At 28.3% G+C, this 20552-nt stretch overlaps 4 protein-coding genes across 4 annotated transcripts; 2 read left to right on the top strand and 2 right to left on the bottom strand.

The window, feature by feature from the left end:
- Positions 1-1842: 1842 nt before the first annotated feature.
- On the top strand, positions 1843-2648 carry LOC145975019 (juvenile hormone acid O-methyltransferase-like). The gene is made up of 3 exons (XM_083105144.1): positions 1843-2026; positions 2107-2281; positions 2510-2648. Exons 1-3 carry the CDS (start codon positions 1843-1845, stop codon positions 2646-2648), a joined length of 498 nt encoding a protein of 165 aa, XP_082961270.1.
- Positions 2649-4973: 2325 nt separating this feature from the next.
- LOC145975018 (uncharacterized) lies at positions 4974-5978 on the bottom strand. Its single transcript, XM_083105143.1, has 4 exons — positions 5970-5978; positions 5609-5741; positions 5384-5513; positions 4974-5191 (listed from the first exon to the last, which is right to left on the bottom strand). Exons 2-4 carry the CDS (start codon positions 5714-5716, stop codon positions 4974-4976), a joined length of 456 nt encoding a protein of 151 aa, XP_082961269.1. The 5' UTR covers positions 5717-5741; positions 5970-5978.
- Positions 5979-9693: 3715 nt separating this feature from the next.
- On the top strand, positions 9694-10844 carry LOC145975017 (juvenile hormone acid O-methyltransferase-like). The gene is made up of 4 exons (XM_083105142.1): positions 9694-9848; positions 10077-10209; positions 10305-10434; positions 10627-10844. The coding sequence occupies exons 1-4, from the start codon at positions 9694-9696 to the stop codon at positions 10842-10844; spliced, it is 636 nt and encodes a 211-aa protein (XP_082961268.1).
- A 2076-nt stretch (positions 10845-12920) lies between these two features.
- On the bottom strand, positions 12921-19973 carry LOC145974450 (putative chitinase 2). Its single transcript, XM_083104297.1, has 9 exons — positions 19947-19973; positions 19108-19254; positions 17495-17698; positions 16991-17150; positions 16604-16700; positions 16164-16370; positions 15874-16071; positions 15498-15626; positions 12921-13463 (listed from the first exon to the last, which is right to left on the bottom strand). The coding sequence occupies exons 2-9, from the start codon at positions 19163-19165 to the stop codon at positions 13167-13169; spliced, it is 1350 nt and encodes a 449-aa protein (XP_082960423.1). The 5' UTR covers positions 19166-19254; positions 19947-19973; the 3' UTR covers positions 12921-13166.
- Between the last annotated feature and the right edge of the window lie 579 nt (positions 19974-20552).

The following is a 20552-nucleotide window of genomic DNA, read 5'->3' as shown; positions in this document are numbered from 1 at the left end:
ATTCCACTTTATTAGGGCGATAGATTTTCTCTTTTTTTCAGACATTTTTAGACATTTACAATATACAGTAGGTAGACTGAAATCCTGTTCATATGAGATAATTTATGAGTTACGGATGGAAAATTTTTTCTTTTATTTTCGATTATTGTATTCATTGCGTACATACATTGACAAATGATAATAGAAAGTAGCAAAGAAAAAAATTTTTATTTTCTTCCGACTTTACTATAGAAAAATTGGATATTACAGTTAAAACACGACGACGAGCGATTGTCATTGTTAAAACAATGTAGCATGCCCCTGTAGGAATGGTCTAAAATTTCTATACTAAAATTTTGAGAAATTTATTTTATTTTTCTTAAATTTTCTTTCATATTTGTGTTATTAAAAATAATCTTCTAGGAGAGGTTTTATCGACATATGCAGAAAATGAGTAATTTACAGGCATGTATGATTTATCCTACAGGAGCATGCTATCTCATTATGAAAATGGCAATCGCTCATCGTCAAAAATCGTTTACGGCATCGCTGATTTTATTTAAAAGATAAAAGAAGAAAAACCGAGAAAAGAATGATCACGTTTATCGCTCGCATGCAACAGCATTAGATATATCGATTGGATTAACGTACATAATTATCGAAAATTTCGACCTGCATGTTTTAACTGTAATATCCAATTTTTCTGTAGTCAACGCGAAGGAAAATAAAAATTTGTTTTTTCGCTATTTTCCATTATCATTTGTTAATATATATATGAAATGGATACATAGTAACCGAAAATAAAAGAAAAATCTCTTTCCGTCCGTAACTCATAAATTATCTCACATGAACAGGATTTCACTTTACCTACTGTATATTATAAATGTCTGAAAATTTTTGTTCATACAGCGACGAAAACTCTCTTGAAAGATTATTTTTAAAATTATAAATATGAAAGAACATTCTTAAAAAGTTGAAATCAATTTTGCAAAATTATAATGAAGAATCCCGTAAAATATCAGCGTGTAACTTGTTGCGACAATTGTAATCGCTCGTCAAAAATCGTATGCGATATTGCTGTCTCAATTTAAAAGATATGAAAAGAAGAAATGAGGGAGATATGATCTCGTAGCATTATCGTTTGCATAAAGGATACAATTCATAAACAGATCGGATTTATATACATATTTTTCGAAAATTTCGGCTTGTATATAAATGTAACATCTATCATTCTTCAATTTTGTTAGGCTTAAGAAAATAATAAAAAATTTTTTTTGAAAATCTCCAGTTTCTATTCCTATTCGCCAATCTATGAAGATGAAGAATAGATACATATAGATATACAAGAGATACATATAGATATAGTATGCGTGACTTAAATTATAGATTTTCAGTGGCGAGCAATGTCGGAAAACAGCCATAATAGATATAAAATAGTCGAAATAAAGAGAAAGTCTGCCGCCCTAAAATGGAATGATTTTCTGGCCACGGTGCGATTGAACCAATGAGAGATTGACCAATCAAAAGGCCTTGTTCAACTGACCACCGATACGAAGTACAAATAGCACCCGCACTAAACAGACACAATTGCTATCCCCCACTTCGTTATACCCCCAAACTTGACTGTGTGCCCAAGAGGCCATGCAAAATTTTGGGTCTCATTCTGTATGCAACAGTCAGACTACATTGTACGTTCTGTACAGATTCCGTGTGTGCGTTGTGTAGGTGAATCGTGTAATTTTCAAAATATTATAACACATAAATATTTTTAATTAGTTGAACGACGTAATATTTTTAGTTTAATGAACGGATTATAAGAAAGTAATAACATTTTAGTGTTTGTACGTCTTTGACTCCACAAAAATGATGAAGTTCAATCCAGAGGAAACTTTAAAAGAAAAGAATGTTAGTCTCTATACAGACTCATGGGATCTAAAATATGAAGAGTTAGTGTCACCTGGAAAATGCATGGAAATTAATTGTTCTTTCGGATATACAACGAGACATTTTCTTTTGCCGAAGCTTCATCGAAAATCGACAATAATAGGTAAGAATATAATCGATTATATAAGAATATATAATTAAGGTAAAATTATTCCCTAATTCCCAATTATTGTTTATTTATAGGTACCGATAGTTCAGAAAGCATGATCGAATATGCTAGAAGAAATTATGATAACACTGACCGAATCGATTTTGAAGTTCTTGATATTCAAACGAAAGGTGTTTTGCCGGAAAAATATATCGCCGAATTTGACCATATATTTTCATTTCCCACTGTGCATTCTCGTAATGATATTCTGTAAGTATAAATTTCTTATTTTCTTTAATCAAAATCTTGTTGTTAGAATATTATGATTCAAGTTACGATAAAACATGCTAGCAACAGAAAATTTTTTATTGTTAATTAATTTTGATACCGTATTAAAATAAAATCAGATTAAGGAAATAAAATTTGTAGTTCAAAAATATCTTAATATGTCCAACTTTTATAATTATGGATTAAATATATTATTTTCTTTATTAACAGGCAAGAGTTTCAGAATGTTTATAAGATGTTGAAACCTGGTGGGAGGTTCCATTTAAGTATGATTGTATCTCACGATGCATTCAAAATATATGACTGTATGAAGGATTATCCATTTTACGGATCATATTTCGAGGTATAGATATGTTAATATTTTAGATATTATTTTCTAATTATAGGTTTCTTTTATATATTTTTAACTTTATTCTTGTATTTACATGATGTATGAAGAAATACACTTCGCCGTTTCAATATGCATGTGGTGCTGATACAGATGTATGTCAATTACTTCTAAATGCCGATTTTTTTATAAAGTACAGCGATCTTGACAGTGTCGAATATGAAACCAATTATCTTTTACGTAAGTATTCTTACTTTCACTATATCGCACAAATATTAAAATCTTATTTAAAAAAATTAAATTCTTTTTAAAAAATTCTATTTTATGATGAGACGACTCATTTCAATAATTCTATTTACTTTTCATTTATTTTTATAATACAGAAAGAGAGATATAAATAATTTTATTTATAATAACTATTATTTCTTCCAGCCTACATCTTTTACGGCCTTCCTTTTATAAACGAGATGTCACCTGGACAACAAAAGTACATGGAAAATATATTTACAAATCAATTGAACGTAATGAAAGGATCCGTTTATGAAAGTAATTCAAGTACTCATACCGATAAATATGACATTATATCAATACACGCAATTAAGCCAACGATTAAACCAGTAACAAAGACAGTAATAAAGATATATAATTAATATGTATATTTTATAATTTATAATTTACAATAATTTATATTTTATAATTTGTAATTTACAATAATTTATAATGTATTATTAAGATGTACATAACGATAGTAAAAATGTATATTTTATAATAAAATTGCTTTATTGTTCATTTTGTTAATAAATACTACACCTCGAATACATTAAATAAGCACAAATTAAAAAATATTTTAAAAATTTAGAATATTACTATGCTTTAAAAGTAAAATGTGTTGAAAATATTCTAAAATAATTGCAAGCCATCCATAAGATACGTTATACCAGTTTAAAAATATACAATATAATATAATTATACATAATATTTTATATTATATATAATTATATTAAAAAAAGACGAACGCGTAGCGCTAAAGAGGGATCCAAAGATGATCCGAGACATTCATTTTTGTTAATGTAATTATATTTAATTTGAAATATAAGTTTAATCAGAAAGAAGGAAATGTTGTTTCTTCCTTACACTTCTACGCAACTATCGCTGTGGCTCTAATTTAATTTTGATTCAATTGAAAATTATTAATTATCTATTAAAGGAATAATTTTTAATAAATTATTTATATTTATTATAATTTTTAATTAATAATTTTTAACAAATATGTGATAATTTGCCAAATTAATCTTGTGCCAACGACTTAAAATAAACGATTTTGAATTTGTTGTGTCTCGCCGTGAGATTGAGACCATTACCGGACGAGGAATCAAGGAATTCACAAACGTCGGGAGTCGTCGAATATTTATCGTACTCATCTCACTGATTATAGTCAGTTAAAGTAAAATTCTGTAAAACCAGTAAATTTCATTGCAAAACCAGTAATCGTTAGTTTATTCGTTTACTGCTACGATCGCTCTGTTCGTTCAGAATTTGAAAATCGTTTATATCATTGTTTAAAAAATAATGGAAACCATTTTGAACATTTGTTGAAATAAATAACAAATAAATTGTACTTCAAAATATATCTTTGTATGCAAAACATTCTTGAAACCTAAAACTTTCAGGTGCAATTTCTCGAAAAATATTCACTTAAATAAAGAAAAAAGGAGAGTTGTATGTACAAAGAATCAAAAGACCTATGATATATTACTTGAGCCCTATTGCTATTTAACATTTTTAAAGGGATAGCTACCTCGACAAAGGGGAAAAAGGAATTTCGTTGCATTTAATGTACTTAAATGTCCCTCTCGAAAGCAACATTGATGTCTTTTAACATTTTTCCCAAAAAATAGTCAATCGTGAAATAAACGGGTGGAAAGTTTTAAAATAAACACTCTGTATATATACAGGGTGTCAGAGCAATCTCTTCCCAAGAAAGAGCTTTTGTAGCTTACCTCGAGAGCTTTTCAAAACTTATAATAAAGTATTTTTTTATCGAGTACTTTTTGAGTTATGAGGCTTGAAATAATTTCTTAATTTTTACATAAACCATAAAATATCTAGTAAAATATTCATTTTTAAAGTAAGCTACAAGAGCTTTTTTGGGAAAGAGATTGCCCTGACACCCTTTTTTAATTTGTGCTTATTTAATGTATTCGAGGTGTAGTATTTATTAACAAAATCAACAATAAAGCAATTTCATTATAAAATATACATATTTATTATCGTTATGTACATCTTAATAATACATTATAAATTGTAAATTACAAATTATACATTATAAATTATAAAATATACATATTAATTATATATCTTTATTACTGTCTTTGTTACTGGTTTAATCATTGGCTTAATTGCGTGTATTGATATAATATCATATTTATCGGTATAAGTATTTGAATTACTTTGATAAACGGATCCTTTCATTACATTCAATTGATTTGTAAATATATTTTCCATGTACTTTTGTTGCCCAGGTGACATCTCGTTTATAAAAGGAAGGCCGTAAAAAATGTAGGCTGGAAAAAATAATAATTATTATAAATAAAATTATTTCTCTCTCTCTTTCCGTATTATAAAAATAAATGAAAAGTAAATAGAATTATTGAAATGAGTCGCCTCATCATAAAATAGAATTTGTTAGAAAGAATTTAATTTTTTTAAATAAGATTTTAATATTTGTTCGATATAGTGAAAGTAAGAATACTTACGTAAAAGATAATTGGTTTCATATTCGACACTGTCAAGATCGCTGTACTTTATAAAAAAATCGGCATTTAGAAGTAATTGACATACATCTGTATCAGCACCACATGCATATTGAAACGGCGAAGTGTATTTCTTCATACATCATGTAAATACAAGAATAAAGTTAAAAATATGTAAAAGAAACCTATAATTAGAAAATAATATTTAAAATATTAACATATCTATACCTCGAAATATGATCCGTAAAATGGATAATCCTTCATACAGTCATATATTTTGAATGCATCGTGAGATACAATCATACTTAAATGGAATCTCCCACCAGGTTTCAACATCTTATAAACATTTTGAAACTCTTGCCTGTTAATAAAGAAAATAATATATTTAATCCATAATTATAAAAGTTGGACATATTAAGATATTTTTGAACTACAAATTTTATTTCTTTAATCTGATTTTATTTTAATATGGTATCAAAATTAATTAACAATAAAAAATTTTCTGTTGCTAGCATGTTTTATCGTAACTTGAATCATAATATTTTAACAACAAGATTTTGATTAAAGAAAATAAGAAATTTATACTTACAGAATATCATTACGAGAATGCACAGTGGGAAATGAAAATATGTGGTCAAATTCAGCGATATATTTTTCCGGTAAAACACCTTTCGTTTGAATATCAAGAACTTCAAAATCGATTCGGTCAGTGTTATCATAATTTTTTCTAGCATATTCGATCATGCTTTCTGAACTATCGATACCTATAAATAAGCAATAATTGGGAATTAGGGAATAATTTTACCTTAATTATATATTCTTATATAATCGATTATATTCTTACCTATTATTGTCGATTTTCGATGAAGCTTCGGCAAAAGAAAATGTCTCGTTGTATATCCGAAAGAACAATTAATTTCCATGCATTTTCCAGGTGACACTAATCCTTCATATTTTAGATCCCATGAGTCTGTATAGAGACTAACATTCTTTTCTTTTAAAGTTTCCTCTGGATTGAACTTCATCATTTTTATGGAGTCAAAGACGTACAAACACTAAAATGTTATTACTTTCTTATAATCCGTTCATTAAACTAAAAATATTACGTCGTTCAACTAATTAAAAATATTTATGTGTTATAATATTTTGAAAATTCCACGATATACCTACACAACGCACACACGGAGTCTGTACAGAACGTACAATGTAGTCCGACTGTTGCATACAAAATGAGACTCAAAATTTTCCATAGCCTCTTGGGCACACAGTTAAGTTTGGGGGTATAACGAAGTGGGGAACAGCTATTGTGTCTGTTTAGTGCGGGTGTTATTTGTACTTTGTATAGGTGGTCAGTTGAACAAGGCCTTCTGATTGGTCAATCTCTCATTGGTTCAATCGCACCGTGGCCAGAAAATCATTCCATTTTAGGGCGGCAGACTTTCTCTTTATTTCGACTATTTTGTATCTATTATGGCTGTTTTCCGACATTGCTCGCCACTGAAAATCTATAGTTTAAGTCACGCATACTATATCTATATGTATCTCTTGTATATCTATATGTATCTATTCTTCATCTTCATAGATTGGCGAATAGGAATAGAAACTGACGATTTTCAAAAAAAATTTTTTATTATTTTCTTAAGCCTAACAAAATTGAAGAATGATAGATGTTACATTTATATACAAGCCGAAATTTTCGATAAATATGTATATAAATCCGATCTGTTTATGAATTGTATCTTTTATGCAAACGATAATGCTACGAGACCATATCTCCTTCATTTCTTCTTTTCATATTTTCTTTTAAATTGAGACAGCAATATCGCATACGATTTTTGACGAGCGATTACAATTGTCGCAACAAGTTACAAGCTGATATTTTACGGGATTCTTCATTATAATTTTGCAAAATTGATTTCAACTTTTTAAGAATGTTCTTTCATATTTATAATTTTAAAAATAATCTTTCAAGAGAGTTTTCGTCGCCGTATGAACAAAAATTTTCAGACATTTATAATATACAGTAGGTAAAGTGAAATCCTGTTCATGTGAGATAATTTATGAGTTACGGACGGAAAAAGATTTTTCTTTTATTTTCGGTTACTATATATCCATTCCATACATATATTAACAAATGATAATATAAAATAGCAAAGAAAAAAATTTTTATTTTCCTACGCGTTGACTACAGAAAAATTGGATATTACAGTTAAAACATGCAGGACGAAATTTTTGATAATTATGTACGTTAATCCAATCGATATATCTAATGCTGTTGCATGCGAGCGATAAACGTGATCATTCTTTTCTCGGTTTTTCTTCTTTTATCTTTTAAATAAAATCAGCGATGCCGTAAACGATTTTTGACGATGAGCGATTGCCATTTTCATAATGAGGTAGTATGCCCCTGTAGGAATGTTCTAAAATTTCTATACTAAAATTATGAGAAATTTATTTTATTTTTCTTAAATTTTCTTTCATATTTGTGATTTTAAATATAACCTCCTAGGAGATATTTTATCAACATATGCAGAAAATGAGAAATTTACCGACATTTATGATCTATAGTAGATGAACTGAAATCGTTTTTATTTAAGATAATTTACGAACTATGAACCAACAAGCTTCTTCTTTTATTTTCGACTATTGTGTAGATACATATATTTAGAACTGACACAAAGTAGCGAAAAAAAAATTTTTATGAACTTTCTGACTGATAAAATTGAAGAAAACTGGATATTACAATTAGACGATACAAATTGAAATTTTGAAGAAATATATACGAAATATTAGAAAATACACGATTGTCATACTTATTAGAAATCTTAAGATCAAATATGTATATTAATAAAAGAGAGAAGAAGAAGCGAGAAAGCGGCAAGATAATCACATAGCTTCAACGTTCGCATGCAATATACAAACGATTAAAAGAATATCGATCGGATAATATTTCATACATATATCTTTAAAATTTCAATTTATGTCGTTTAATTGTAATATGCAGTTTTCTTCAATTTTATCAGTCAGGCCATCAATATTTCTTCTTCCGCCACTGTCAATTGTAAATATATGTATTTATATAATGAATACACAATAGTCGAAAATGAAAGAAAACTTGTTAGTCTCACCGCCCCCCCGTCGTTCGTAAAGTATCTTAAATAAACACGATTTCAGTTTACCTACTATAAGTCATAAATGCCTGTAAATTATTCATTTTCTGCAAATGTCGATAAAACCTCTCCTAGAAGATTATTTTTAAAATCACAAATATGAAAGAAAATTTAAGAAAAATAAAATAAATTTCTCAAAATTTTAGTATAGAAATTTTAGAACATTTCTACAGGGGCATGCTACCTCGTTATGACAATGGCAATCGCTCGTCGTCGTGTTTTAACTGTAATATCCAATTTTTCTATAGTCAACTCGAAAGAAAGTAAAAATTTTTTTCTTTGCTACTTTCTATTATCATTTGTCAATGTATGTACGCAATGAATACAATAATCGAAAACAAAGGAGAAATCTTTTTCCATCCGTAACTCATAAATTATCTCATATGAACAGGATTTCAGTCTACCTACTGTATATTATAAATGTCTGAAAATGTCTGAAAAAAAGAGAAAATCTACCGCCCTAATAAAGTGGAATTTTTGGATACGGTGCGATTGGAACAATGAGAGATTGATCAATTAGAAGGCCTTGTTCAACTGACCACCGATACGAAGTACAAATAACACCCGCACTAAACAGACACAATAGCTATCCCCCACTTCGTTATACCCCCAAACTTGACTGTGTGCCCAAGAGGCCATGCAAAATTTTGGGTCTCATTCTGTATGCAACAGTCAGACTACATTGTACGTTCTGTACAGATTCCGTGTGTGCGTTGTGTAGGTGAATCGTGTAATTTTCAAAATATTATAACACATAAATATTTTTAATTAGTTGAACGACGTAATATTTTTAGTTTAATGAACGGATTATAAGAAAGTAATAACATTTTAGTGTTTGTACGTCTTTGACTCCACAAAAATGATGAAGTTCAATCCAGAGGAAACTTTAAAAGAAAAGAATGTTAGTCTCTATACAGACTCATGGGATCTAAAATATGAAGGGTTAGTGTCACCTGGAAAATGCATGGAAATTAATTGTTCTTTCGGATATACAACGAGACATTTTCTTTTGCCGAAGCTTCATCGAAAATCGACAATAATAGGTAAGAATATAATCGATTATATAATAATATATATTTAAGGTAAAATTATTCCCTAATTCCCAATTATTTCTTATTTATAGGTATCGATAGTTCAGAAAGGATGATCGAATATGCTAGAAAAAATTATGATAACACTGACCGAATCGATTTTGAAGTTCTTGATATTCAAACGAAAGGTGTTTTACCGGAAAAATATATCGCTGAATTTGACCACATATTTTCATTTCCCACTGTGCATTCTCGTAATGATATTCTGTAAGTATAAATTTTTTATTTTCTTTAATCAAAATCTTGTTGTTAAAATATTATGATTCAAGTTACGATAAAACATGCTAGCAACAGAAAATTTTTTATTGTTAACTAATTTTGATACCATATTAAAATAAAATCAGATTAAAGAAATAAAATTTGTAGTTCAAAAATATCTTAATATGCCCAACTTTTATAATTATGGATTAAATATATTATTTTCTTTATTAACAGGCAAGAGTTTCAAAATGTTTATAAGATGTTGAAACCTGGTGGGAGATTCCATTTAAGTATGATTGTATCTCACGATGCATTCAAAATATATGACTGTATGAAGGATTATCCATTTTACGGATCATATTTCGAGGTATAGATATGTTAATATTTTAGATATTATTTTCTAATTATAGGTTTCTTTCACATATTTTTAACTTTATTCTTGTATTTACATGATGTATGAAGAAATACACTTCGCCGTTTCAATATGCATGTGGTGCTGATGCAGATGTATGTCAATTACTTCTAAATGCCGATTTTTTTATAAAGTACAGCGATCTTGACAGTGTCGAATATGAAACCAATTATCTTTTACGTAAGTATTCTTTCTTTCACTATATCGAACAAATATTAAAATCTTATTTAAAAAAATTAAATTCTTTCTAACAAATTCTATTTTATGATGAGGCGACTCATTTCAATAATTCTATTTACTTTTCATTTATTTTTATAATACGGAAAGAGAGAGAGAAATAATTTTATTTATAATAATTATTATTTCTTCCAGCCTACATTTTTTACGGCCTTCCTTTTATAAACGAGATGTCACCTGGGCAACAAAAGTACATGGAAAATATATTTACAAATCAATTGAATGTAATGAAAGGATCCGTTTATCAAAGTAATTCAAATACTTATACCGATAAATATGATATTATATCAATACACGCAATTAAGCCAATGATTAAACCAGTAACAAAGACAGTAATAAAGATATATAATTAATATGTATATTTTATAATTTATAATGTATAATTTGTAATTTACAATTTATAATGTATTATTAAGATGTACATAACGATAATAAATATGTATATTTTATAATGAAATTGCTTTATTGTTGATTTTGTTAATAAATACTACACCTCGAATACATTAAATAAGCACAAATTAAAAAGATTTAAAAAATTTAGAATATTACTATGCTTTAAAAGTAAAATGTGTTGGCGAAATATATTAAAATAATTACAAGCAATCCATAACATACGTTATACTAGTTGTTTAAAAATATACAATATAATTAAACTATAATAAATTAACAGAATAATTTAGACATCTGAAATATTTAAATATCTGAAAAGTCTATGTGTATAAAATAATTGAAAATAATTTTCTAAAATAAGATAAAGAACATTATTAAAAATTGAAAAATATTGGCTCGAATTAGGATAATGTAAAATTAGATCAAATTTGGCAAAAGAGCCATAACGCGATAGTTGGAGCGCAAGGAAGAAACAATACTTCCTTCTTTCTGTGATTTTCTCGTATATTTCTTCTTTCTCGTATATTTCAAATTAAATATAATTATATTAAAAAAACGAAAGCATCGTGTGAGAGATCCAAAAATGATCCGAAAGGTTCGTTTTTGTTAATGTAATTATATTTAATTTGAAATATATAATTAATATTTAAAAAAGGAAGTGTGCTTGTTCTTTGCGCTCCGTGCTATGGCTGTAATTTGCCAATTTAGTTTCAACACGATTGCTTTTTCTATATTTATATATTACACATGCACATAAAACTTTATATTTAATGTAAATTTTAAATGTGTATGAATACAAATGTAATGCATATATACGTTGATATAAACTAGTTTTTGTTTATTTTACAAATAATTTATGTCGTAAAAGACAATTCTCAATTAGACAATGCATCTTAATAGCTTTCAATAACAAATTAATTTTTTACATTTTTTGTTTACACTGCTCATCACGGTTTCATATTATATTTTACTTGTGTGTTTATATTTCTTTGTTTACGTTTTCTCGTTGTCCCTTCCATGTCGCTAAGCTATAGAATTATTGTTAATTTCCCTAAATAAAAATTGTACTTTTTATTTTACCTAAACTTTTAATAAGTGTTTGTATATAACTTTCTTCATTTTGCAAAGTACATGCGTGGACAACTGCATGTTCCGCCCCCCTGGGGGGCTCCACTTTCAAAAGATATAATCTAACCCAACTCGTGTCTGAAGTGTGGAATATACCTGGCTTCGCATAGAAACTTGCAAACTTATATAAATCATATGAACCATGTAAAGCGAAATGTCATATATCAAGGTATTTTTTACTTTAGACACAGATTGGGTTAGGTTATATCTTTTGAAAGAGGAGCCCCCCCGTAGGGGGAGCGGAACATGCGGTGTCCACGCATGTACTTTGCAAGACAAAGCAAAGTTTACAAATACATATATTCTATTAAATATATTTCTTCTTGAACATATATGATGTGATAAAATTATATTCTATCCATGAAACTTTTTTTGTTAATAACTATTTAATAAATAACAAGCGGCTAAAAAAGTTATTCAGAAAGTTATTCAGAAAGATGACCTCGGGAAATGTGAACAGAAAAATATAAACATATTTAGAATGAAACGAAGAGATGATACAAGTAAGTATAAAATTTCAAAATCGCATATCTCAGGAACGAAAAGAGACCGCCACAAAATTCGAACGGTGTATTACTTAGGAATGTATCCTCTACAACATATGTGAAAATAAAAATTTTTCGAGCTGTGTAACCTAAAGTAAACGTATACCAAAGTTTATTTAGGACATAATAATTTGTCTAAAAAAATAAAAAGTTACGTTCATAAAGAAATATTCGATAAAACGTAACGAAAAACAAATGATAATATATGATTATGTTACAATAATAAAATAATAAAGTTAAAATATAATATAATAATAAAGTTATCGTTAAGAATGTAATAATAAAAAGAAGAAATGGCGCACGCAAAGCGCGCGCTTTATGTTATTCTAATATTATAAATAATGTAATGTATTTTGTACCAAGAGATACAAACACATAATTTCGTTTTATTCGTACATGACACACACATATACACAAATAAGTAACATGTTATATCGCAGATTAAAAATCTATTTTTACGATATAATAAAAAATATTGATAAAAGGAACGATCTACAAACACGAGCATTAGCGCAGTCTAATGCTTTTTGTTAGTTATTAATTGTTATCAATTATTATTATTATTTTTTTATATCAATTTAACAATTCTTTACGATTAAGATAGATATTTGTTTAAAGAGAAAAAGAAATCATCGTGATTGATAGCGCAAATACAATGTTTGAGGATAATTGCACAGACGATAAGTTTGGCTCTTTCTTCTCCTCGCGTGGTACCATGTTATTTGCCAAAATTGTATTAACAGATTTCTCTTTCTTCTCTTGATGTGGTACCGTGTTACTTGCCAAAACTTCATTAATGGATTTCATTAGAGGATATCTTTGCAACGATGAACATTTCCCTCGGAAATCGTCCGTGTCGATGCTAAATACCATCACACCCGCCAGTTTCTGTCTTTTTGCGTATTCCACCTAATAAAGTTTATTAATTTTTAGATTTTTAAGTACTCAAGATTTGGAAGTTTAAAAGACTGAGTTATGCAATTATTATTAATTGATGCATATATACATACACATATATATATATATATATATATATATATATATATATATATATACAGGGTGTCCCAGACCACCCGTACACCCCTTTTAAAATGAAAATAAATGGCTTTTATCAAAAATCGCGATCAATTTTTAAGTAAATCGGGTACGCTCCATCAAATGGTGATATTTTCAACTTTTGATTCCGACCGGAAATACGCCATCCGGATCGGAAGTTGAATTTTTTTAGGGGAACATGGTACTTTTATTACAGATTCGAATTGTACGTGAAAAAATAAGAAACTTTTGTATCAAACGTTTTTTCTAAAAGTGCCTCTGTCAATTTTAAAATTGATCTTGAAGGTAACTGTGATAAATAATCAAGTCAATTTTAAAATTGACAGAGGCACTTTCAGAAAAAAACGTTTGATACAAAAGTTCCTTATTTTTTCACGTACAATTCTAATCTGTAATAAAAAGTACCATGTTCCCCTAAAAAAATTCAACTTCCGATCCGGATGGCGTATTTCCGGTCGAAATCAAAAGTTGAAAATATCACCATTTGATAGAGCGTACCCGATTTACTTAAAAATTGTTCGCGATTTTTGATAAAAGCTATTTATTTTTATTTTAAAAGGGGTGTATGTGTGGTCTGGGACACCCTGTATATATATATATGTGTGTGTGTGTGTGTGTGTGTGTGTGTGTGTGTGTGTGTGTGTGTGTGTGTATATATACAGGGTGTCAGGGCAATCTCTTTCCCAAAAAAAGCTCTTGTAGCTTACTTTAAAAATGAATATTTTACTAGATATTTTATGGTTTATGTAAAAATTATGAAATTATTTCAAGCCTCATAACTCAAAAAGTACTCGATAAAAAAATATTTTATTATAAGTTTTGAAAAGCTCTCGAGGTAAGCTACAAGAGCTCTTTTTCGGGAAGAGATTGCTCTGACACCCTGTATATATACAGAGTGTTTATTTTAAAACTTTCCACCCGTTTATTTCACGATTGACTATTTTTTGGGAAAAATGTTAAAAGACATCAATGTTGCTTTCAAGAGGGACATTTAAGTACATTAAATGCAACGAAATTCCTTTTTCCCCCTTGTCGAGGTAGCTATCCCTTTAAAAATCTTAAATAGCAAGAGGGCTCAAGTAATATATCATCTTGAAGGTCTTTTGATTCTTTGTACATACAACTCTCCTTTTTTCTTTATTTAAGTGGATATTTTTCGAGAAATTGCACCTGGAAGTTTTAGGTTTCAAAAATATTTTACATACAAAGATACAATTTGGAGTAGAATTTATTTATTTATTAGTCATTTATTATAATAACTATTCTAACAATATGAAAGATTCTCAAATTCTGAATAAACATTTTAAACAAGATTTTTTTCTGTGAAGGCCCTTAAAATCTAATGTTTATGAAACACGTGGAAAATGTAAATAATTTGCGACGAAGAATGCAGAGCTATTTCTGTAGAAACTTTTCAAAACGTTCGTTTAGAAACTGAGAATCCTTTATATTATTGTTTAGAAAACAATGGAGAATATTTTTTTGAAACGTTTGTCATAATAAATGACTAATAAATTCTACTGTAAAATCTATCTTTGTAAAACATTTTTGATACCTAAAATTAATAATTTTCGAAAATATTTTTATAATAACTTTTATAATTTTTATTAAGTATTTTTATAAAAACAACAAAATATTAAAATCAATCCTCTTTTTTAGTTTATGCAATGTATAGTTTTACAAAATTGATAAATATTTCTGAGCAACAAAATTCTTCTTAGCGATTATGTGAAAAAAAGTTTAGGAAGGGTATTTGAAATTTACAAGACTCAATAATTTGATTAGAAATTCCAGATTTGTCTCTATGGACATGTAGTTGAAATTCAATACAAAATTTAGAATTTAGTAGAAGATCTGTTTCATGGAAAAAAGCAAAAGAGATGATACCTTTATCATAATTGCTTTGCGATTATCGTAAACCACAACGCGATCTCTTTTAATCGCGTAAGCTGTGCTGCTATAATTATCCCATCCAGTTGTCCATTTTTGCGGATATAACACCAACTCCTCGCAAATCTGCGTGTTCAAAATATGTGCAATTTATTTATATATTTTATAATATATTTTATATATTTTATATATTTATTTATATATTTTATATCTTCTTCACACATTTACACATGAAAAATTTTTCTATCATATATTTTACTGTAATTACAACGAAAAGTTAGACAAAAATAATTTTTACGATAGTTGTCAAAGATATAAAAATTATAACAATTATCGAATATGACATAAATATAAGAAATATGGTGGAAAGTACCTCATTGAATCCCATGAAACCATCGTCGAATGTATAAAGTCCTCTGAATCCAATATGTAGACTGGACAGACCAAACGGATTTATTTTTGGTGTTGATGGTACAGTTGTAAGAACAAAAGTTCTTCCGAACATTGCCAATCCTAAGACTAATTTCTCAGCTGGTGCGCCTTGTTGCAATAAATACGTAATAGTATCTTCCTAATAAATATTCAAAAGCCAATTACATGATTATGTTGAATTTTGACTGCACATACGTATATCGTTGCTCATCCGAAAATTATATTTCTTACCACATTTAAATGATCTTCGCTTCGCAATGGCGTATGCGGAAGAACCACTTTATCCCATGCTACATGATAATTGTATGCCATGACGTAAATGTAATCGAGGTATTTGGAAATTTCAGGAATATCGTACCCCGTAATAATAATATTTTTTCTTCCGCTTATAGCTGCCGTTAACAAGAAGTGGTACTGGCTAAAAGCATCTCGCAGTTCCTATCGCACAAATAACGCGTTTATCTCGTATAATAGAAATAATAAATTATATAATAGTAAATTATATATAATTATTATAATAATAGTAAATTATATTAATAATATAATAATTTATATTAAATATATTAATAACATAATTATATAATATTAAATATGTTAATAATATAATTATACTAATAATATTATATATTAATAATTAATTATAATAATAGTAAATTATAATGTTTCCCTACCTGTACGAGGCTGACAAAATTTTGCTTATCATACGCAGCACCACCGCGAAATCCAGGAAATTCCCAAGCAAGGTCCAGCCCGTCGAATTCGTATGTGCTATTGCAACAAAATTTTATTTACAAATAAATCGTAAAATAAAAACAAGTAAATATATAATAAAGAAAAAAGGAAACCAAATAAATTAATATGAAATAAAACGAAATAAAAAGTTTTAATATCAAACTAAACTTTAGTCGCGTATTCCAAAGTATTCCGATAATCGTATTCCGATTTTTATCGATTATTACATATAAAACATTTCTAAATTCTTGATGAATTAATCTTTTATTATAAAATATTCCATAAAAATAAGAAAAATATAACAATTAATATTAGGACGAACGCACTTGAGAAACTTCACAGTGCTGGCGATAAAAGTTTTTCTACTATTCCGTGATGAAGCCATCATCGAATAATTCTCGCTGCCTTCGCTCCACCCGCCGATACTGAGTAATACTTTCAAACCTTGCTGACGAAGCATCGTCATCTTTCTATAGCTGCCAATTCCTGTAATCGTCCGGATATTTTTAAATTACATTTAAGAAATTTCAGTAATAATATAAATTAATCGAATAAATTAATAATTAAGTTAATAAAAGTCCGAAATATTAAAATTAGTAAAAATTAGAATTAATTAATTAATAACTTTTCCGAATTATTTAATATTTTATAATTATCTCTCTTTATCTTTTTGAGATAATTTCTCTTTCTTTAAATAACTTGAGGTTTTATTTCACATATGTTAGTAATTTTATTAGACAAATTATTCTTTTATATTTTACTCAATTAATTGTTTTAATAATTTTGAATTATTATAATTGGATATAAACTTATAAAGAAGTTGCAATTACCATCTTTCTCTATATCTTCCCAAGGATTTCTACTTTTAATTGTCCAATCTGAGGCATTTAAACCAGCGTATGCATAAATCAAGTGAGTGCAGTATTGTGGATGAAGATTTTCAAAGGAAAATGTACCATTTTCTGGTCTATAGGCTGCCCAAGACGCGACGTAACAAACAACGACTTTATCATGTTGATTTGACTTTATAAGACCTGTAATAAAAACATATTAGAATCAATAAGAATCAATCAGAAAATCAATGATCCATTCGTAGATGAAATGCGGGAAGCTAATCTCGAGACTCTGTATATACATTCACAAGCCTTATGAAAATATTGCCTTCTCATCGTGCCTCGTGTCGGCTTTTATTTTCGCTTGTTAATATATTACATAATGGAATTTTATCAACTGGGTACATAGTATAAGACATAGGGGAGACCGGGGACAAAAGTAACATTTTTTGTATTATAGGTAACAAATTAATTATCGTTAGAGATATAAAAAAAAAGATTATATGTTAAAAAACTCCATTTATTGCTCTATTATTATACCTATCTCAATCTATACTATTAATACCTATTTCAATCTCAAATGATAAATATTTAAAGAGTTATTATAGCTTTTCGCAAGTACGTTGATTGTTACTTTTGTCCTGGGGACCGGGGACGAAAGTAACACAGTCTGGGGATGAAAGTAACAGTTCTTATTTTCGGGAAAATAAAATAAATATGCCTTTTTTCAATTTAAGGTAACTTTTATTATAATCTTTTATTAAGCAAGATAACTTTTATTATAAATTTGTATTATATTATATTAAAATAAAAAATAAAATAAATATTTATTTTTATCATCTTTAAAAAACTTAAAAGAAATAATCTTCGTTAAGCAAAATAATTATAAGTAATATCATAAAATAATTATACTTAATATCACACCAGCTTTGTACTTTTTTAAGTCTAAATAATAGTTTAATTCTAAGTAATAGTGTAAAAATTGTATGATAACTACTTATACAAAAGAGATTAGTATCCATTCTGAATCACAATTATGGCATACGTAATAAGAATCGCCTTTGGTACAGTTATTATGGGACCAGCTCTTATACTTTAAGCATTGAAACATGTTACTTTCGTCCACAGAGTGTCGTGTTACTTTCGTCCCCAAACACATTTTTTAGAATAAAAGCATTATAACCTAAATCTGATGCAAGACTTAGCCAAATCAACTATAAAAACTTATGAATACATTTTAGAAGAATATACCGGCAAATAATTACGTCAATATATACACTTTAATTAGGCATAGATACAAAAAAACTAAAACAAGAAATACTTAGGTGAATAATGCAAATACACTAATTTCACTTCTGCATGTGCAACCGGCGCGATCGTTCTACAGCAATTAGCTGAAAAGGAAGAGAATCGGGACGTACGCGTTTGACTATATAGTACAAATTATTCAACATATTGTGTAGTTTAGTAGGAGGCTTGTTACTTTCATGACGCTGTTACTTTTGTCGCCGGTCTCCCCTAAATATATATATATATATTCTACATTATTAGATATAAATACAACATATATATTAATCTCATAAAAATGTAGATTTTATACGCAAACTCACCATGAACATTATAAGGCTCAAAAAATAGAAGTAAGAAAGCCACATAAGTAAACAACATCGTGATACACTGAATTCCCTTTCAATGCGATTTATTTAATATGCTTAACAAGTTATCAGTGATCAGAACTGATATTTATTAGAGAATACCTTCGAAATATACGATAAACATTAAAATCTTATATTTAATGTGAAAGCATGAATTATTATTCATAAATTTATATCTCAGAGATTTAGCGTCTTATTCAGATTTTCTTCATCCACTGCATACTTTACGTGACATTTGCCATATTTAATAGACGCTACGATGACGGATTCCCAATTATTATTATTGACAATTGGAAGATTTAGCTTTTATATAACTTCCCTGGTAGAAATTCATGCAGTTTGACCGAACACTGGGTCTATTACCATCTAATATTACTGATTTCTTTTTATACGTGGAAATACTGCATAGCAACTGGGCAAAATTAGCTAAAACAATTCTACTGCATAATATGTAATGTGGGTAAAATTTTTACAATATTTCTATTTATTGTTTATTTACTGTAAAATAACTGAATTTAGACTTTGTACACTTTTTCTACGCAGCAACTGCGCGAAAAGCGTTGCATCTTGATCGGGATGCCAAGCAGTTTACTGTTCAATTACTAGAAAAGAATCGGTACTGGTCAATAAAATTCAATCAAAAAATTGCATTTAATTTTTACCAGGGTTGCGATAACGATGTCATTTTATTTATTTTAGGTAATTAGACAATATCGAATTTTTCCCGCTATTTATCACCAACAACGTTTCTCAATAATCCAGATAACGATTATATAGCTGATAAGCTAACATACCGGCACCGATTCGTTCGACTGTAAGCTATAGACTGTTAGGAGTCAGATTCGCGCGAATCGGCCAAGCCAGATCATTTTCACTCTCTGTTCATTCTGAAGCAAAAAACGAAGATACACATAACCGCGAGAAGGATGCATTTAGAATCGGTTATATATTACCGGAAATTTGGTATGTTTTACAGATCCTCCGTTGATTTTCTGAAATAAATAATCGTTTCTCCGCATTTATGTTCTGTGTATGTTTTTTTGCAAATGGATTAAAATAGTCTAAAAGAAACAAATACGCTGACGAAGAAGCTGAAAATGCAGAAAAACAAAGAGTATAGATTAAGATAAAGTTAATAAAACACAGAAATATATGAAATGCAGGTAAGCAAGGAGACGTTGAGAAAATAGAAAAAAGAAAAGAAAAGACAAAATTAAAATATCAGGAAGAAACAGTGAGACCAATGAAGAGAATAAATTTGAAATTGTATAGTGGCGTTCATGGCAATGCTAAAATCTCTTCTCGCTCTTTCGCCTTAAAATATACCAACAAAAATAGAAGAAACAGCTTTATTATGTTATATTAATATTGACCATACAACAATTGTTGTCACATATTGG

Source organism: Camponotus vicinus, unplaced genomic scaffold, assembly GCF_025532165.1.
Source record: "Camponotus vicinus isolate PSW18456_S1 unplaced genomic scaffold, iyCamVici1.0 SCAF_7, whole genome shotgun sequence".
NCBI lineage: Eukaryota > Metazoa > Arthropoda > Insecta > Hymenoptera > Formicidae > Camponotus > Camponotus vicinus.
This window is presented reverse-complemented; position numbering and strand designations above follow the sequence as displayed.